General features: G+C 42.8%; 1 protein-coding gene across 1 annotated transcript in view; it reads right to left on the minus strand.

Annotated features, from left to right (window-relative positions):
- Positions 1–14,415, minus strand: part of LOC129705151 (adhesion G-protein coupled receptor G5-like) — a 68,594-nt gene that overhangs the window by 12,979 nt on the left and 41,200 nt on the right. Inside the window, exons 10-14 of the mRNA XM_055648587.1 lie at positions 10,421–10,450; positions 6,686–6,755; positions 3,811–3,958; positions 1,552–1,692; positions 781–900 (exon numbers count right to left, since the gene is read on the minus strand). Coding sequence (XP_055504562.1) covers positions 781–900; positions 1,552–1,692; positions 3,811–3,958; positions 6,686–6,755; positions 10,421–10,450 — 509 coding nt within the window. The remainder of the gene's footprint in view (positions 1–780; positions 901–1,551; positions 1,693–3,810; positions 3,959–6,685; positions 6,756–10,420; positions 10,451–14,415) is intronic.

Below are 14,415 nucleotides of genomic sequence, written 5' to 3' on the forward strand. Positions count from 1 at the left end.
GGTGGGACAGTAGACCTGCTGCCTCACCGCTCCAGAGACAAGGGTTCAATCCTGACCTCAGGTGCTGTCTCTGTGGAGTTGGCACTGTTTCCCTGTGAATGTGTGACTTTCCTCTGGATGCTCTGGTTTTCTTCCACATTTGAAAAACTTGTTAGGTTAATCGCCAATAATTGGGAGGTGTGTGGTAGAATCTGGGTTGAGTTGATGGGATTATGGAGAGAATAACAAATTTGATAAATATAAGTGTTAACAGGTTGTTGATGGTCGGTGCGGTCTCAGTAGGCCAAAATGCCTGTTTCTATGATGTATCTTCCATCCAATTCAAATATAATGTGGAAGAATACTAATTGCTCGGGCAAGTAGAAAGTACTGCATTAGAATTGGAGCCACAAAGTGCGACTAAATTGGTTTATATCAATGTGAATATCCTAGCGTTAATGCATCAACAGTGATGTGCATGGCTTTGATGCAACAACTCAAATCTATGGGAAATAAAACATGGCAATGTTTAGACGACCTATCATGGAAGGTGGTTTATTGATACCAAGGAGCTGCTTCCAAATATTAAATTGTTTAGATCGGATGAACTAAAGTGTATCTTATATTTTCTTCAGTGTGGTTAGTGTTTGGAATAAGTTATCAATTTTGAGCAGAACAATTGAGATGTACAAAACCAAGAGTGTTGATGTAGTGTGACTGGGTAATAAAGAGACCAACTTTCATTGATTTAAATGAGCATTGTTCATGAGCATTTTTCTGAATTACTGACAAAACTCTTACCGGTGTTGAGACACTGTGATTAATTTTAATGGAAACACCTTCTTTTAAGTTCTGAAAGCTTGAGTTTCCCACAGAAATTCCAAGTACTTGTTGATTTAATAGTGTGCTATTTTTTTCATCCTGCAGGGGAAATAAACTGTGAGTCCTTCCATTAAGGTGCAGTGTTGAAGAACATGGCATGAAATATCGTTTATATCTTTTGGAAAAATCTGCGGTCAAATTTGCATCCTTGTCAGTGAGTTGGATGATCAGCCATGATAGATACATAGAAAATAGGTGCATGAGTAGGCCATTCGACCCTTCGTGCATGCACCGCCATTCAATATGATCATGGCTGATCATCCAACTCAGTATCCTGTTCCTGCCTTCTCTCCATACCCCCTGATCCCTTTAGCCACAAGGCTAAATGGCGGTGCAGGCTCTAAAGGGCCGAATGGCCTACTCCTGCACCTATTTTCTATGTTTCTATGCTTCTATAGAATGGAGATGAGGAGGAATTTATTTCTTCAGAGAGTGGTAAATCTGTGAAAGACATTGCCATGGACATCTGTGGAGGCCAATACATTGGGTATTTTTAAGCAGAGATTTATAGGTTCTTGATTAGGCAGCCATGATTGAATGTCAGAATACGCTCGATGGGCTGAATGGCCTAATTTTACTCCTTTGTCTTGTGGTCTTATGGGCTGGTCCTTTTGAACTAAGTACACGAGGTATCATTTCATTACACTGGAAAATATATACAAGCTTCAATGTCACTTTTGAACGTTTTACCTCAAATAGTTCAGTGTCATTAAATACGGAAAAGGAGAACCCTGATAGATCATTTTGATTCTCTGCAGCTCTCTCAGTCAGTTCGGCTGGAAGGATCACTTCTAGTTCAGCATGCTGATCATCACTAGTGCGTTCACCAATCTGTGCAGGGCAGAGAGACCATTTCACCAATTATTACACCGATAATGGGTATAGATTAAAACCAACTGATCTGATTGTCAAAGAGTAAAGACCTTGTCAACTGGAATCACTCAAATCCATGTAAGTAAAAAGAAACACAGGTTCTAGAAATGTGACATAGACAGAGCAGAAAGTATTGCAAACATATAGCTTATCAGGCAGCATCTATGGAAAGAGAAATAGTTGATGTTTCAGATGAAAGATGCTTTATCAGGATTTGCTAATGGAAGAACTAACTTGCTGTGAAGTGGCAGAGAAGATAAGGGAGTGATGGATAGGACAAAGTGACTATCGTGGACAGGTCTTGAGCAGGATTGCTGTGGAGTGAGCCTCGATACTATACGCCGTGGGATCTACCTCTGATGGGGCCATCCCACCTGCACCCTATCAGAGAAATTTCCTTTGTCCTATCCATTCCTCCCCCATCCAGCCTGCTGCTTTTTTTGAATTAATTGAAATATATAATATGCAAACAAGCCCTTCGGCCCATCTAATCATGCCAATTATTGATCACCCGTTGCACAAGTTCTGCTTTCACACTTTTGCACGCACTCGCTACATTCTAGGGGTTATGGGTAATTTATATAGGCCAATTGATCAACAAACCCACACATCGCTGGTATGCACAGTGGGAGCACACAAAGGAAACCCATGCGGTCACAGGGAGAACGTGCAAACTCTACACAGACAGCACTCGAGGTCGGGATCAAACCCGGGTGTCTAGTGCTGTGAGGCAGCAGCTCAGCCATCTGCACCACTGTGTTTCATACAGACTTATTTTCTCCTCTTCCAAGGTCTGACCAAGAGTCTGATTTGAAAATTTAACTCTGCTTTTCTTTTCACAGATGCAGCCTGACCTGCTGAGTGTTTCTGCTTTTAGTTTAGCATTCATATCTTTTGCTGCACCTTGCATTGCAGCAAATGACATCCTTTATGCTTCATTGCTGTGATGAATTTCTTATCTAAAGAAATTGAAGCACAGCAGCTTCGACCCACCTAGTCCGCACCGACCAGCGTTCACCCTGTACGCTAGCTCTATCCTACACACTAGGGACAATTTAAAATTAACAGAAGCCGATTAACCTACAAACCTGGATGTCTTTGGAGTGTGGGAGGAAGCCTGAGCACCCGGCGAAAACCCACGTGGTCACAGGGAACAACGTGCAAACTCCGTACCGACAGTACCGGGGACTTTAGCTTTGGTCAAATATTTTTTTCTCCCAATTTTCAGAAGGTAACAGCTGATGAATGCAATATATCTGTCATTCATCAAGAATCAAGTTGAGAAACAAAAGTGTTTAGTTAACATATGCACCAGGTCAAAGTCTGTACTGCATCCTATACAAGGTCTATTGTAGTTCTATGCTGAGGGAAGGTCCGATGATGCTTCATCATTCCTTATCTTAGAAAAGGAAGCCCAAATCTGTGGCGCTGTAAGGCAGTATCTCTACCGTTACGCCACTGTGCTGCCACGTATAGTTTTAGTTTTTGCACATTTTAGAAGTCACTGGGAGGTCAGCATCTATTGTCAGTCCCAAGATCCTTGTTGCAAGATGATTTGTGACTTGAAGTTGGTCTTGTGGAAAGTGGTGTTTCTACATGGTAGAGATGGGTTTGTAAACTGCCGTCAAGGAGAGCTCTCACAGTGCACTCCGTGGATGGTTCAAGGTTACGGTGTGTTTGGTGACGCATGCAACTATAGTCTGCAGAAGGGTCTCGACCCGAAACGTCACCTATTTCTTTTCTTCAGAGATGCTGCCTGACCCTCTGATTTACTCCGGCATTTTGAGTCTATCTTCAGTGTCAACCAGCATCTGCGGTTTCTTCCAACACATTGTTTTTAAAAGATGTTTAACAGAACACCAGGTATTAGATGTGACAACAATGAAAAGCCAGTGGATTAAAAGGGGTCAGTGGAAGCATTGATACAACATTGATTGAAGGATAGTGAGTAGACATGCTGATGAGATGGCATAAACATTTTAGTGGGGAATGCTTCAGAATGGTGCAATTGAATGAGTGATCTAAAGATTGGTTGGCTGCGTGTTGATGGACACTATTTGAGTTATGTAGACTTACCGATGATGCACATGAAATTAGTCTTATTGGTTTATTTTTGGGGATTTTCTTTTTTCCAAAAGATTTTAATTGAGTCCCATACAACGGGCTACCGTCAGACAGTGAAGTCAAACAGGATAATATCTTGTCTAAGCATTCTCGTTTCATTCTGTGAAATGAGAATATATGAAAATATATAAACAGAGTTATGTAACAGGTAAAATTACAGTTGTCTTAATGAATAGTGTGATTTGAGTGTCACTTGCTTCACCTAAATGTACTATCATTATACCTTGATTCCTTTCTTTACTTTCTCCATCCATCCTCACCTTTTACAGCATCATCTGTGATAACCCCCCCCCCCCCCTCCCCCCTCCCTCCAAGGTCTGTGGAATCATAGAAATATAAATAAAGTCTATTATAGACTACATATTGATGAATAGAAATTCTGAATCAATGTTATAAGATTGTTCTGAAAGACAAAATGGTTGGCCAGGTAGACTGAAACAAAGGACATAAGATGGCTGCTGACCAGACTTGCTGGAACCGGCTGCAATTAAGGAAATCACAATGTCTTGCAATTACTGTGTATCATGAATAAAGGATCACAGGCCCAGTCTGACAAGATTGAGGAATACACAACCCCCCCCTAGCCAGAAAGACTAAGGAATGTACTGGTCTGAGATTATGCGTGGTTCCTCTAACATCCCCTTATATGGACATACTTGGTTTCCTGTTTCTCCCAACGTGTTGGTCCTTTGATCGGGGGGAATGTGGGAGGTGCTAAACGGTGGCATTAACATATAAAGAGCCTTGCAATTAAGGGCAGGCAGCTTGACTCTTTGCCAGGTTGTAACCTGTGTGGAGATTCCTGCTCAATAAAACGTACGTTTAAAGCAACCCTGGTGCCTGGTCGATTATTGTCGAAACAACCGATGTGAGAGAGAAACGTGAATCAACAATATCTCTATGGTAGAATGGAAAGTAATGAAAATGTGCGCTTGAAGTGGACCAAACAGATCTAAGCTACATTTTAATATACATGCAAGCCTACAAGTAACAAACAAAATGTGTAGATCACCTCTGAAAAGTACATAGTTACTATACCACTTGTTTTAGTGACTGTGAAATGAAAAAAAAGTAATTTAATTAACTAGATCCTGGAAAACAAATAAATATTGGCAAAAAAACAGTCCAGGCATTACATTTTGGCTTCAGCCCCATCCTAACTTAGTTGTGTGTGTGTGTATGTTAGTTGTGTGTGCGTTATGTGTGTGCGTTATGTGTGTGCGCGCGTGTGTGGAGGGAGCAGATGCCAGGGTCCCGGCGGACGGGTATGAGCTGAAGCCGAGGTTTGTAAACATTGCTCCAAACCCCCAGCCCGGCCCTCCCTCCATTGTTCACTGCATCTCCCCGGGGAGAGAGAGGGGTGGAGCCGGGCTGTGTGTGTGAAGCATGGTGACTGGAGGGGCGGGAGCGCTGTCCCGGGACTGTGAGGGACTGATCCACCTCCCCCTCTCCCCTTCTCCATTCCCCCTCACACCCCATCCCCGTCTACCCCTTTCTTCCTCCTCCATCCCTCTACTCTCTCTCCACCCCTCTCTCCCTCCTCCACCCAGGGTAGATCTACCCGAGCCGAGAGTAGATTACTCTAGGGCAGGGCACCCTTAGGCGCGGGGCCCAATTGGGAGCATTTGGTGCAATTGGCTTAAGGCTGGCCCTGGTTACCTTCACCTGAACATTTCCAACATCAGTAAAATCATGTGATTGAAGAGGCAGGTGGCTGGTGAGTGGGTAGGTTCAAGTAATCACCATATAAGATACATGCTCACCACTTCTGCTGCATTCACACATGTCACATATAGACACACACGTGCACACTCCCACACACTCACATGTGCACGCACACACTCACATGCACACGCACACACTCACATGCACACACCCACATGCACACACACACGGGGTGACACGGTGGCGCAGTAGTATAGTTGCTGCCTTACAGCTCCAGAGGCCTGGGTTCATTCCTGAGTACGGGTGTTGTACGGAGTCGGACTACGGGTGCTGTACAGAGTTAGTACATTCTTCAAAGACATACAGGTTTGTAGGTCAATTGGCTTGGTAAAATTGAAAATTGTCCTAAATATGTAGGATAGTGTTAGCATGCAGGGGTCGCTGGTCAGTGCTGTACCTCTAAACTAAGGTAAACCACACACACACACACACACACACAAAGAAGCACTACACACCACACACACACATACCTCAGTACACATGACAAAAATAAACCTCAACTTATCATTTCTCCACCTCACCCTCCAGGGTAATTAGAACATTTGACTATATTAACACAGGCTGGCCCAAGGATCTAAAATTGATCCTTTTTCCAATGTGTCATAGAGTGCCTTACTCCAAGTGTATGCATCATTTGTGTGATGAATAATTTGCACTTTAGATTTATTTAAACATGCTGCAAAATACGTGATAAATTAGTTTAGTTTAGTTTAGAGGTACAGCGTGGCCCACCGAGTCCGCACCGACCAGCGATTCCCGCATTCTAACATGATCCTAGGGACAATTTACATTTATAGCCAATTAACATACAAACTTGTACGTCTTTGTAGTGTGGGAGGAAACCGAAGATCTCTGAGAAAACCCACGCAGGTCACCGGAAAAACGTACAAACTCCGTACAGACAGTACCCATAGTCAGAAAGGAACCCGGGTCTCTGGCGTTGTAAGGTATAAGCTCTAATGCTACGCCACCATGTCGCCCCAACAACAACAACAACAACAATAGTGCTTCTATATTCTCTGATCACAATTTTTCGTCAGACATAAATGTTTTCACTTTATTTCAGACAGCAAAATAAAATTGATTCAAATGAAAAAAATACTTTTTAAATTGTTGATTATTTGTATTGTTTTGTCTGGTTTCTTCCGCTTTAGGACACTTATCACGCAAACCTGAAATGAAATAGTAGAGAAAATTGTTTTAAGTATTTTAGAAATAATTTGTGTCCCATTTGTTTTCATTTCTGCACATTTGTCTCCTCTGTTAAGCAGTGGTTAAATGGTTCAACAACTCTGAAGAAGGAATAGTTCTAAGATGATTAGCTGGGGAGCTTCCTACCGACGACAATATCTACCAGGTACAAGAAGTTGCAATTAATTAAGCAAGAGAACATGAGTGCTCAGTTAGTCAAGGGAAAGGTGCCGTTTAGTATTTAAACAAAAATACAGCGTGGAATTCTCTACCATATAAGGCAATGGAGGCCAATTCACTGACTGTTTTCAAGAGAGAGTTAGATTTAATTACTAGGGCTAAAGGAATCAAGGGATATGGGGAAAAAGCAGGAATGGGGAACTGATTTTAAATGATCAGCCATGATCATATTGAATGGCGGTACTGGCTCAAAGGGCTGAATGGCCTACTCGTGCACCTATTTTTCTATGTTTCTATGTTAAGTTAAGAAGAAAGTAGCATTATTTTATTGTGAATCAAATCCAAAAATAACAAATAAATGCATGGTCCAATTCAGGTAACAAATAAAAAATCAGCCTCTTTGTAAAGGGAACACGAAGGGCTTCGGCCCGGAACTTTGCCTATTTCCTTCGCTCCATAGATGCTGCTGCTCCCGCTGAGGTTCTCCAGCACATTTGTCTACCAGGGAAGAAATAAAGTGCTTCTTAGTTTCAAGACATTGCCATTGAGGCCAGGTGCATAGCTGGTGTATCTTTCATTTACCATGCTTTAGTTAAGATCTCTAGAAGGATTTCTGGAGTGTTGCTCAGGTTGAGATGTCACGGGGTGTTTAACTTACAAACAATAAAGTATCTTGGTGGGGTAAAAGGGCAGGAAGAGGCAGGTGCACCACAAACCATTCTTAGCTTTAGAAGATGTTGGAGGTTGGCCTGTAATATCTTTTGGATCGATATGATACTGCTGTGAGTTTATGGGTAATTATGAAAATTTAGCTGGATATTTGCATGAGTTAGCACAAAAAGCAAATGAATGGGTGTGGACAGGCAGCTTCTGATACTTGCAACCTTCTGTTGGGTGTAACTCGAGCTTTGAACAACATAGAACTTCACAGCACAGAGACAGGCCATTCGGCCCACAATGTCCAATCTGACCATGATGCCAAGTTAAACTAATCGCCTCTGTGTGCACATGATCCATATCGCTCCATTCCCTGCATATCCATGTGCCTATTTAAATGTCCCTAATATGTCTGCCTCCAATAACACCCCTTTGAGAACAGTAGACCCCATGCAGGATTTGGAGTTGGTAGGTGAGACATCTTTAAAGTTGACCATGTTCAGATGAAAGAATAGAGAATTCTTGACTATTAACAGAGTGAATGCATAGGAAATGAAGGAAATTACACTAAACATTTGGGTGAAAATTCCAAAGCAAATAGTTGACTCGAATAAAGCAATGGGGAGAGAAAGGTGGTGTATGATTTGGATCGATCTTTGAAAGAGCAAGTACAAAGACTATCGGTAAAATGGCCTCTTTCCATTCCGCTTCATTCTAAGTTCATAAGATGATATGAGTTGAGGAATTCTATATTATGACTACAGTCACAGGATGCAACACAGACCTACATTCTTTTTTGCCTGTGGTCGGAGTTATATTAATGTATACAAAATATGGCTTCATTTTGATACAGGCTATGAAGGAGACTTCTGTGGACAAGGCATATTAAAAATAGGTACATCTCAAAGAGTTTTCATTACATTTGGAACCAATTGCAAATACACTGGCCTTTTGCAGCATTTAACAATGAACGGTTGTCCTTGTCTAGCGGTGTCAGCCCGCAGTATTTGCATAGACATGCAACAATCTGATAAAATCAAGGCATATCAGCTCAGTTAAAAGTTCTATTTTCTGCATCTTCCGGCATGTTGGACGAGAAAATACAACACATGATTAGTAAGTTTTCCAAATACACTAACAAGAGTGGTATTGTAGATAGTGAAGATGGTTTTCAAAACTTGCAGCAGGATCTTGATCGAGTGGGCTGAGGAACTGTTGATGGAGTTTTACACAGAGAAGAGGAAGGTGTTGCATTTTGAGAAGTCAAACCAGGGCAGGATCTACACTGTGAATGTCAGGGCCCCGGGGAGTGTTGCAGAGCAGAGGGATTCACTTTTTCCACATTTTGTTACGTTACAGCCTTATTTTAAAATGGATTAAATTCTTTTTTTTTAAATCAATCAATCTATACACAATACCCCAGAATGAAGAAGCAAAAACAGGTGTTTAGAAATTAAAAACAAATAACTGAAATATCACATTTACATAAGTATTCAGACCCTTTACTCAGTACTTTGTTGAGGCACCTTTGGCAGCGATTATAGCCTCAAGTCTTCTTGGGTACGACGCTACAAGCGTGGCACACCTGTATTTGGGTAATTTCTCCCATTCTTCTCCGCAGATCCTCTCAAGCTCTGTCAGGTTGGATGGGGAGCGTCGGTGCACAGTTATTTTCAGGACCCTCCAGAGAGTTTGATCGGGTTCAAGTCCGGACACGGGCTGAGCCACTCAACGACATTCACAGACTTGTCACAAAACCACTCCTGCATTAACTCCAGTGAATACAAGCCTAGTGTTTTCAATCTTTCCTCATATGACAGTCCCGCCATCCCAGGGATCAATCTCGTGAACCTAAGCTGCACTGCCTCAATCACAAGGATGTCCTTCCTCAAATTAGGAGACCAAAACTGTACACAATACTCTAGATGTGGTCTCACCAGAGCCCTATACAACTGCACAAGAACCTCTTTACTCCTATACTGAAATCCTCTTGTTATGATTTCTCTTCTGTTACTCTTGTTATATAGTGTGGAAACAGGCCATTCGGCCCAATTTACCCACACTGGCCAACATTTCCCAGCTGCACTAGACCCACCTGCCTGTGTTTGGATCATATCCATCTAAACTTGTCCTATCCATGTACCTGTCTGTTTCTTAAATGTTGGGATAGTCACAGCTTAAACTACCTCCTCTGGCAACTTGCTCCATACACCCACCTCCCTTTGAGAGAAAAAGTTACCCCTCAGATTACTATTAAATATTTTCCTCTTCATCTTGAACCTATGTCCTCTGGTCCTCGATTCTTCTATTCTGGGCAAGAGATTCTGTGCATCTAATGGACAGAGATGGAGAGAAGGATAGAGGTCTATTGCTTGGTTGGGGCTGCGGCTGCCATCGCTGGTCATGATGAAGTGATAATGGGAGGATATCGCTCATGAGATCAGTGCTGGGGAAAAGCACTGAGTTCACGGTGCAGGGCAGGAAAGACTCAGTCACCTCATGCTCATGGTCACAGTTAACAAGCCCATTGTAGGGCTCCACCTTCTAACCAACACACCACAACTAGCACTCTGTTTTCTGCACAATAATGCTAGCGACGGAAACTACATTAATCTGCGTGTCATGTTCCCCCAGATTACAATAAATTCCAAAAGTACTTCATTCTGATTTAATTGGCTGAGAAATTGAAATATAATTGTAACATTTCTAAGCCTTCCTGTATCTGGGTATTTATATTTGTCATTAATTTGGTTAATGAAGGAAAGGGTTCAAAGAGCTTTGAGTTCCTCATGCTGTTAAAAGTACTGACCTTTACATTTGTCATCCTCGCAACATTTATCTGTCGAGACAAGATAAATAATCGCAGTTAGAGTTTGCTGCAGTCTGGTGAAGGCTTGGAACTTTGTACTTCCAAAACTTCAAAGATCACGATCATCTGGGCAAGAGGGCTGAGGAATGGTTGATGGAATTTGATGCAGATAAGTATGACAGGGTCCTGGGGATTGTAGAGCAGAGGGATCTGGGGATGTGGGTATATAATTTCCTAAAAGAGGTGTCACAGGAAGATAAGGTAATCTAGATGGCTCACAGTACATTGACCTTCATCATTTAGGATATTGTGTATAGAAGTTGGGATGTTATGTTATAGTTGTACAACACATTGGTTGCCCATGTTTGGAGTATTGTATTCAGTTTAGGTCACCCTGTTAGCGTAAGGAAGACATTAAGTTGGTAAGAGTACAGCGTAAATTTACGAGGATGTTGCCAGGACTTGAGAGCCTGAGCTAAAGGGAGGGATTGTGCAGTCTAGGAAGTTGTTGCTTGGCTGAGGAGCACTAGTATGTGTGTTGTGGGCTGAAGGGACTGGTTTCCAGAGGGCTAGTAAGGACATTGTGGGCCGAATGGATTCTTGGGCTGGCGGCTCAGTCACTCAAGCCTGTTGTGCTGGCAGCTCACAGCTGGTGGGTTCGCAGTTGACTCACGGCTATTCCTTAAAATTCCATTTCAAACAGGGTGCAAGGCCACCAAATTCAAGTGCAGTTTCAAACCATTTCAAGCAGGGTGCAAGGCCACTAAAGACAGCAGGTCGTGACCTCCCCCTCCTCCATCAGGCAGAGGCTGAGCCACGCCCACACTTCTGGGTTTTATAGTCCCTTCCCCTCCCCCGCCCCCCCCCCACCAGAAGGGTCGTGGCCTTCATGGTGTGATTGACAGGAGCGAGAATCTCAACATTTTTTAAACTCTAATAACTCTTTTATTTTTCATCAATGGGAAAATTCCTCGGCACCTGATGAGCGGAGGGGGACTGAGGAAGATGGCTAAAAATCACAGCCATATGTGGTAGCGTTTTTTTCTAAAATCAATATAAAGTGCAAAAAGGAAGTGGTCAAGATTAGACTTTTAATTATATAGAAGGCAAAGCAACTATAATTATAATTAGGCAACATAGTTTAGCATTTCCAAACCAAAGGCAACACAGCTTTAGCATTTCCAAACCAAAGGCAACACAGCTTTAGCATTTCCAAACTATATTTTCAAATCACATTAAGGGCACCGACAGGTCAGTAAACCCACTCGCAGTTTAGTAGACATGTGCTCAGTGTTATTCACAGCTCAGACCGAGAGACGTGACCCTCTCGCTCCCCCATCTTGCAGAGACTGACTGAGGCACTCAACACTTCCAGGTTTTATAGTCCCTCCGGAAGGGGCATGTCCTACAGGAGAGAGAATCTCAAATTTTTAAACACTAATAACTCTTTTATTTTACATCGATGGGAAAAATCCTCTTATCCTGCGCAGCGGAGGGGGACTCTGAGTAAGATGGCCAAAAATCACAACCGTCAGTGGCAGCATTTTTTCTAAAATCAATATACAGAACAACAGGAGGTGGTCAAGATCAGATTTTTAATAATATAGTTGAAAGATATGCAAAAAAGTAACGATGATAAAGAAAACAAGCCATTGTCAGCTGTTTGCTTGGTGAGAATGAGAAGCTGGTGTGACTGGTTGGGGGGGGGGGGGGGAGGATGGAGAGAGAAGGAATGCAGGGGTTACTTGATGCTAGAGAAATCAGTATTCATACCACTGGGTTGTAAGCTGCCCAAGTGAAATATGAGATGTTCTTCCTCCAATTTGCAGAACTTGGGGGTATATTTTTCCAGGTGAGGGGGGAAAAATGTAATAGGAACCTGAAGAGGTATTTTTTCACATAAAGGGTGGTGAGTATATGAAATTAGCTCCCATAACACAATTTAAAGGATTTTGGACAGGTACATGGATAGGAAAGGTTTAGAGGGATATGGGTAGGTGTGGATAGTGCAGATGGGGCATCTTTGTCAGCATAGGCAAGTTGGGCCAAAGGAGCTGTTTCTCTGCTGTACGACTATGACTAGTAAATGCCATATAGGGAGTACAGAGAAGGTTCACCAGACTGATTCCTGGGATGGCAGGACTTTCATATGAAGAAAGACTGGATAGACTTGGCTTGTACCCTCGCTCGAATTTAGAAGATTGAGGGGGGATCTTATCAAAACGTACAAAATTCTTAAGTGGTTGGACAGGCTAGATGCAGGAAGATTGTTCCCGATGTTGGGGAAGTCCAGAACAAGGGGTCACAGTTTAAGGATAAGGGGGAAATCTTTTAGGACCGAGATGAGAAAAACATTTTTCACACAGAGAGTGGTGAATCTCTAGAATTCTCTGCCACAGAAGGTAGTTGAGGCCAGTTCATTGGCTATATTTAAGAAGGAGTTAGATGTGGCTCTTGTGGCTAAAGGGATCAGTGGGTATGGAGAGAAGGCAGGTATAGGATACTGAGTTGGATGGTCAGCCATGATCATATTGAATGGCGGTGCAGGCTCGAAGGGCCGAATGGCCTACTCCCGCACCTAATTTCTATGTTTCAATTACTACATAGGATTGATGTCAATATGATTTTGCATCTCAGCAATACGTGCACAATGGGATTGCAAGTGAATGTTGGCGTTGCGGTAGAATGTCACCAATAATCTTAATGACTTGGAGAACAGGCACTAAGGAAGGAGTAAGCTTCCTCTGTTCCTAATACATTTTTGCATTTTCTATCCTGTACAGCAATATCCACCTACATATACTGAAGCAGCAATGAAGCACACTCATGGAGGTGTCATTATTTCAAACTTTAACCACATCCAGCATCTAGTTCTAGACTCTCCCACATCCAGCATCAGTGGGAGAGTCTAGAACTAGAGGTCAAGGCCTCAGAGTTAAAGGACGTTCTTTTAGGAAGGAGATGAGGTGAAATTTCTTTAGTCAGAGGGTGGTGAATCTGTGGAATTCCTTGCCACAGAAGGCTGTAGAGGCCGTCAGAGGATATTTTTAAGGCAGAGATAGATAGATTCTTGATTAGTACAGGTGTCAGAGGTAATGGGGAGAAAGCAGGAGAATGGGGTTAGGATGGGGAGATAGATTAGCCATGATTGAATGGCGGAGTAGACTTGATGGGCTGAATGGCCTAATTCTACTCCTATTCCTTATGAGCACTAAAAAGGAGTCATGGAGTCAGTGAGCGACAGAGCATGGAAACAGACATTTATCCGCACATATATTGCACGCTGAAGGGCCTGTTCCTGTGCTGTACTGTTCTATCAATCTCTCTTTCTATAACTCGATCTCTCCAGATCTGGTAACATCCTCAAAAACCTTTTTACACTCTTTACAGTTTGATGATTGTTCAATGTTCCCATTTGCAGAGTGACCAGAACTGTACAGAGTACTCTTAATGTCCCCTTACCCATGTTTGGTACAGCTGCTACATAATGTCCCAACAGGGTGCAGGGAGGCGAGAACACAGGGAATGCCTGTCATAGAATGATCAAGAGAGGCAGTGGAGAGAGGTTGGCGAAGTCTTGTTAATCGTTTCATCGTCCCTATCACGGACATTCCCCCTGTTCTCTGTAGCTTTATGTCTTTGGATCATATTAGACAATAGACAATAGGTGTAGGAGTAGGCCATTTGGCCTTTTGAGCCTTCACCGCCATTCAATGTGATCATGGCTGATCAACCCCAATCAGTACCCCGTTCCTGCCTTCTCCCCATATCCCCTGACTCCGCTATTTTTAAGAGCCCTATCTAGCTCTCTCTTGAAAGCATCCAGAGAACCCGCCTCCACCGCCCTTTGGGAACAGCGGTAGTGCATTTTGCAATCATGGATTCATACAGCATGGAAACAGGCCTTTCAGCTTAAGTCACCCATGCCAGCAAGCTAGGCTCATTTGACCACATCTTCTTCAACCACTTCCTCGGCCAGTTCAATCCATAGACCC

The sequence above is a fragment of the Leucoraja erinacea genome, chromosome 17 (genome assembly GCF_028641065.1).
Source record: "Leucoraja erinacea ecotype New England chromosome 17, Leri_hhj_1, whole genome shotgun sequence".
Lineage (NCBI taxonomy): Eukaryota > Metazoa > Chordata > Chondrichthyes > Rajiformes > Rajidae > Leucoraja > Leucoraja erinaceus.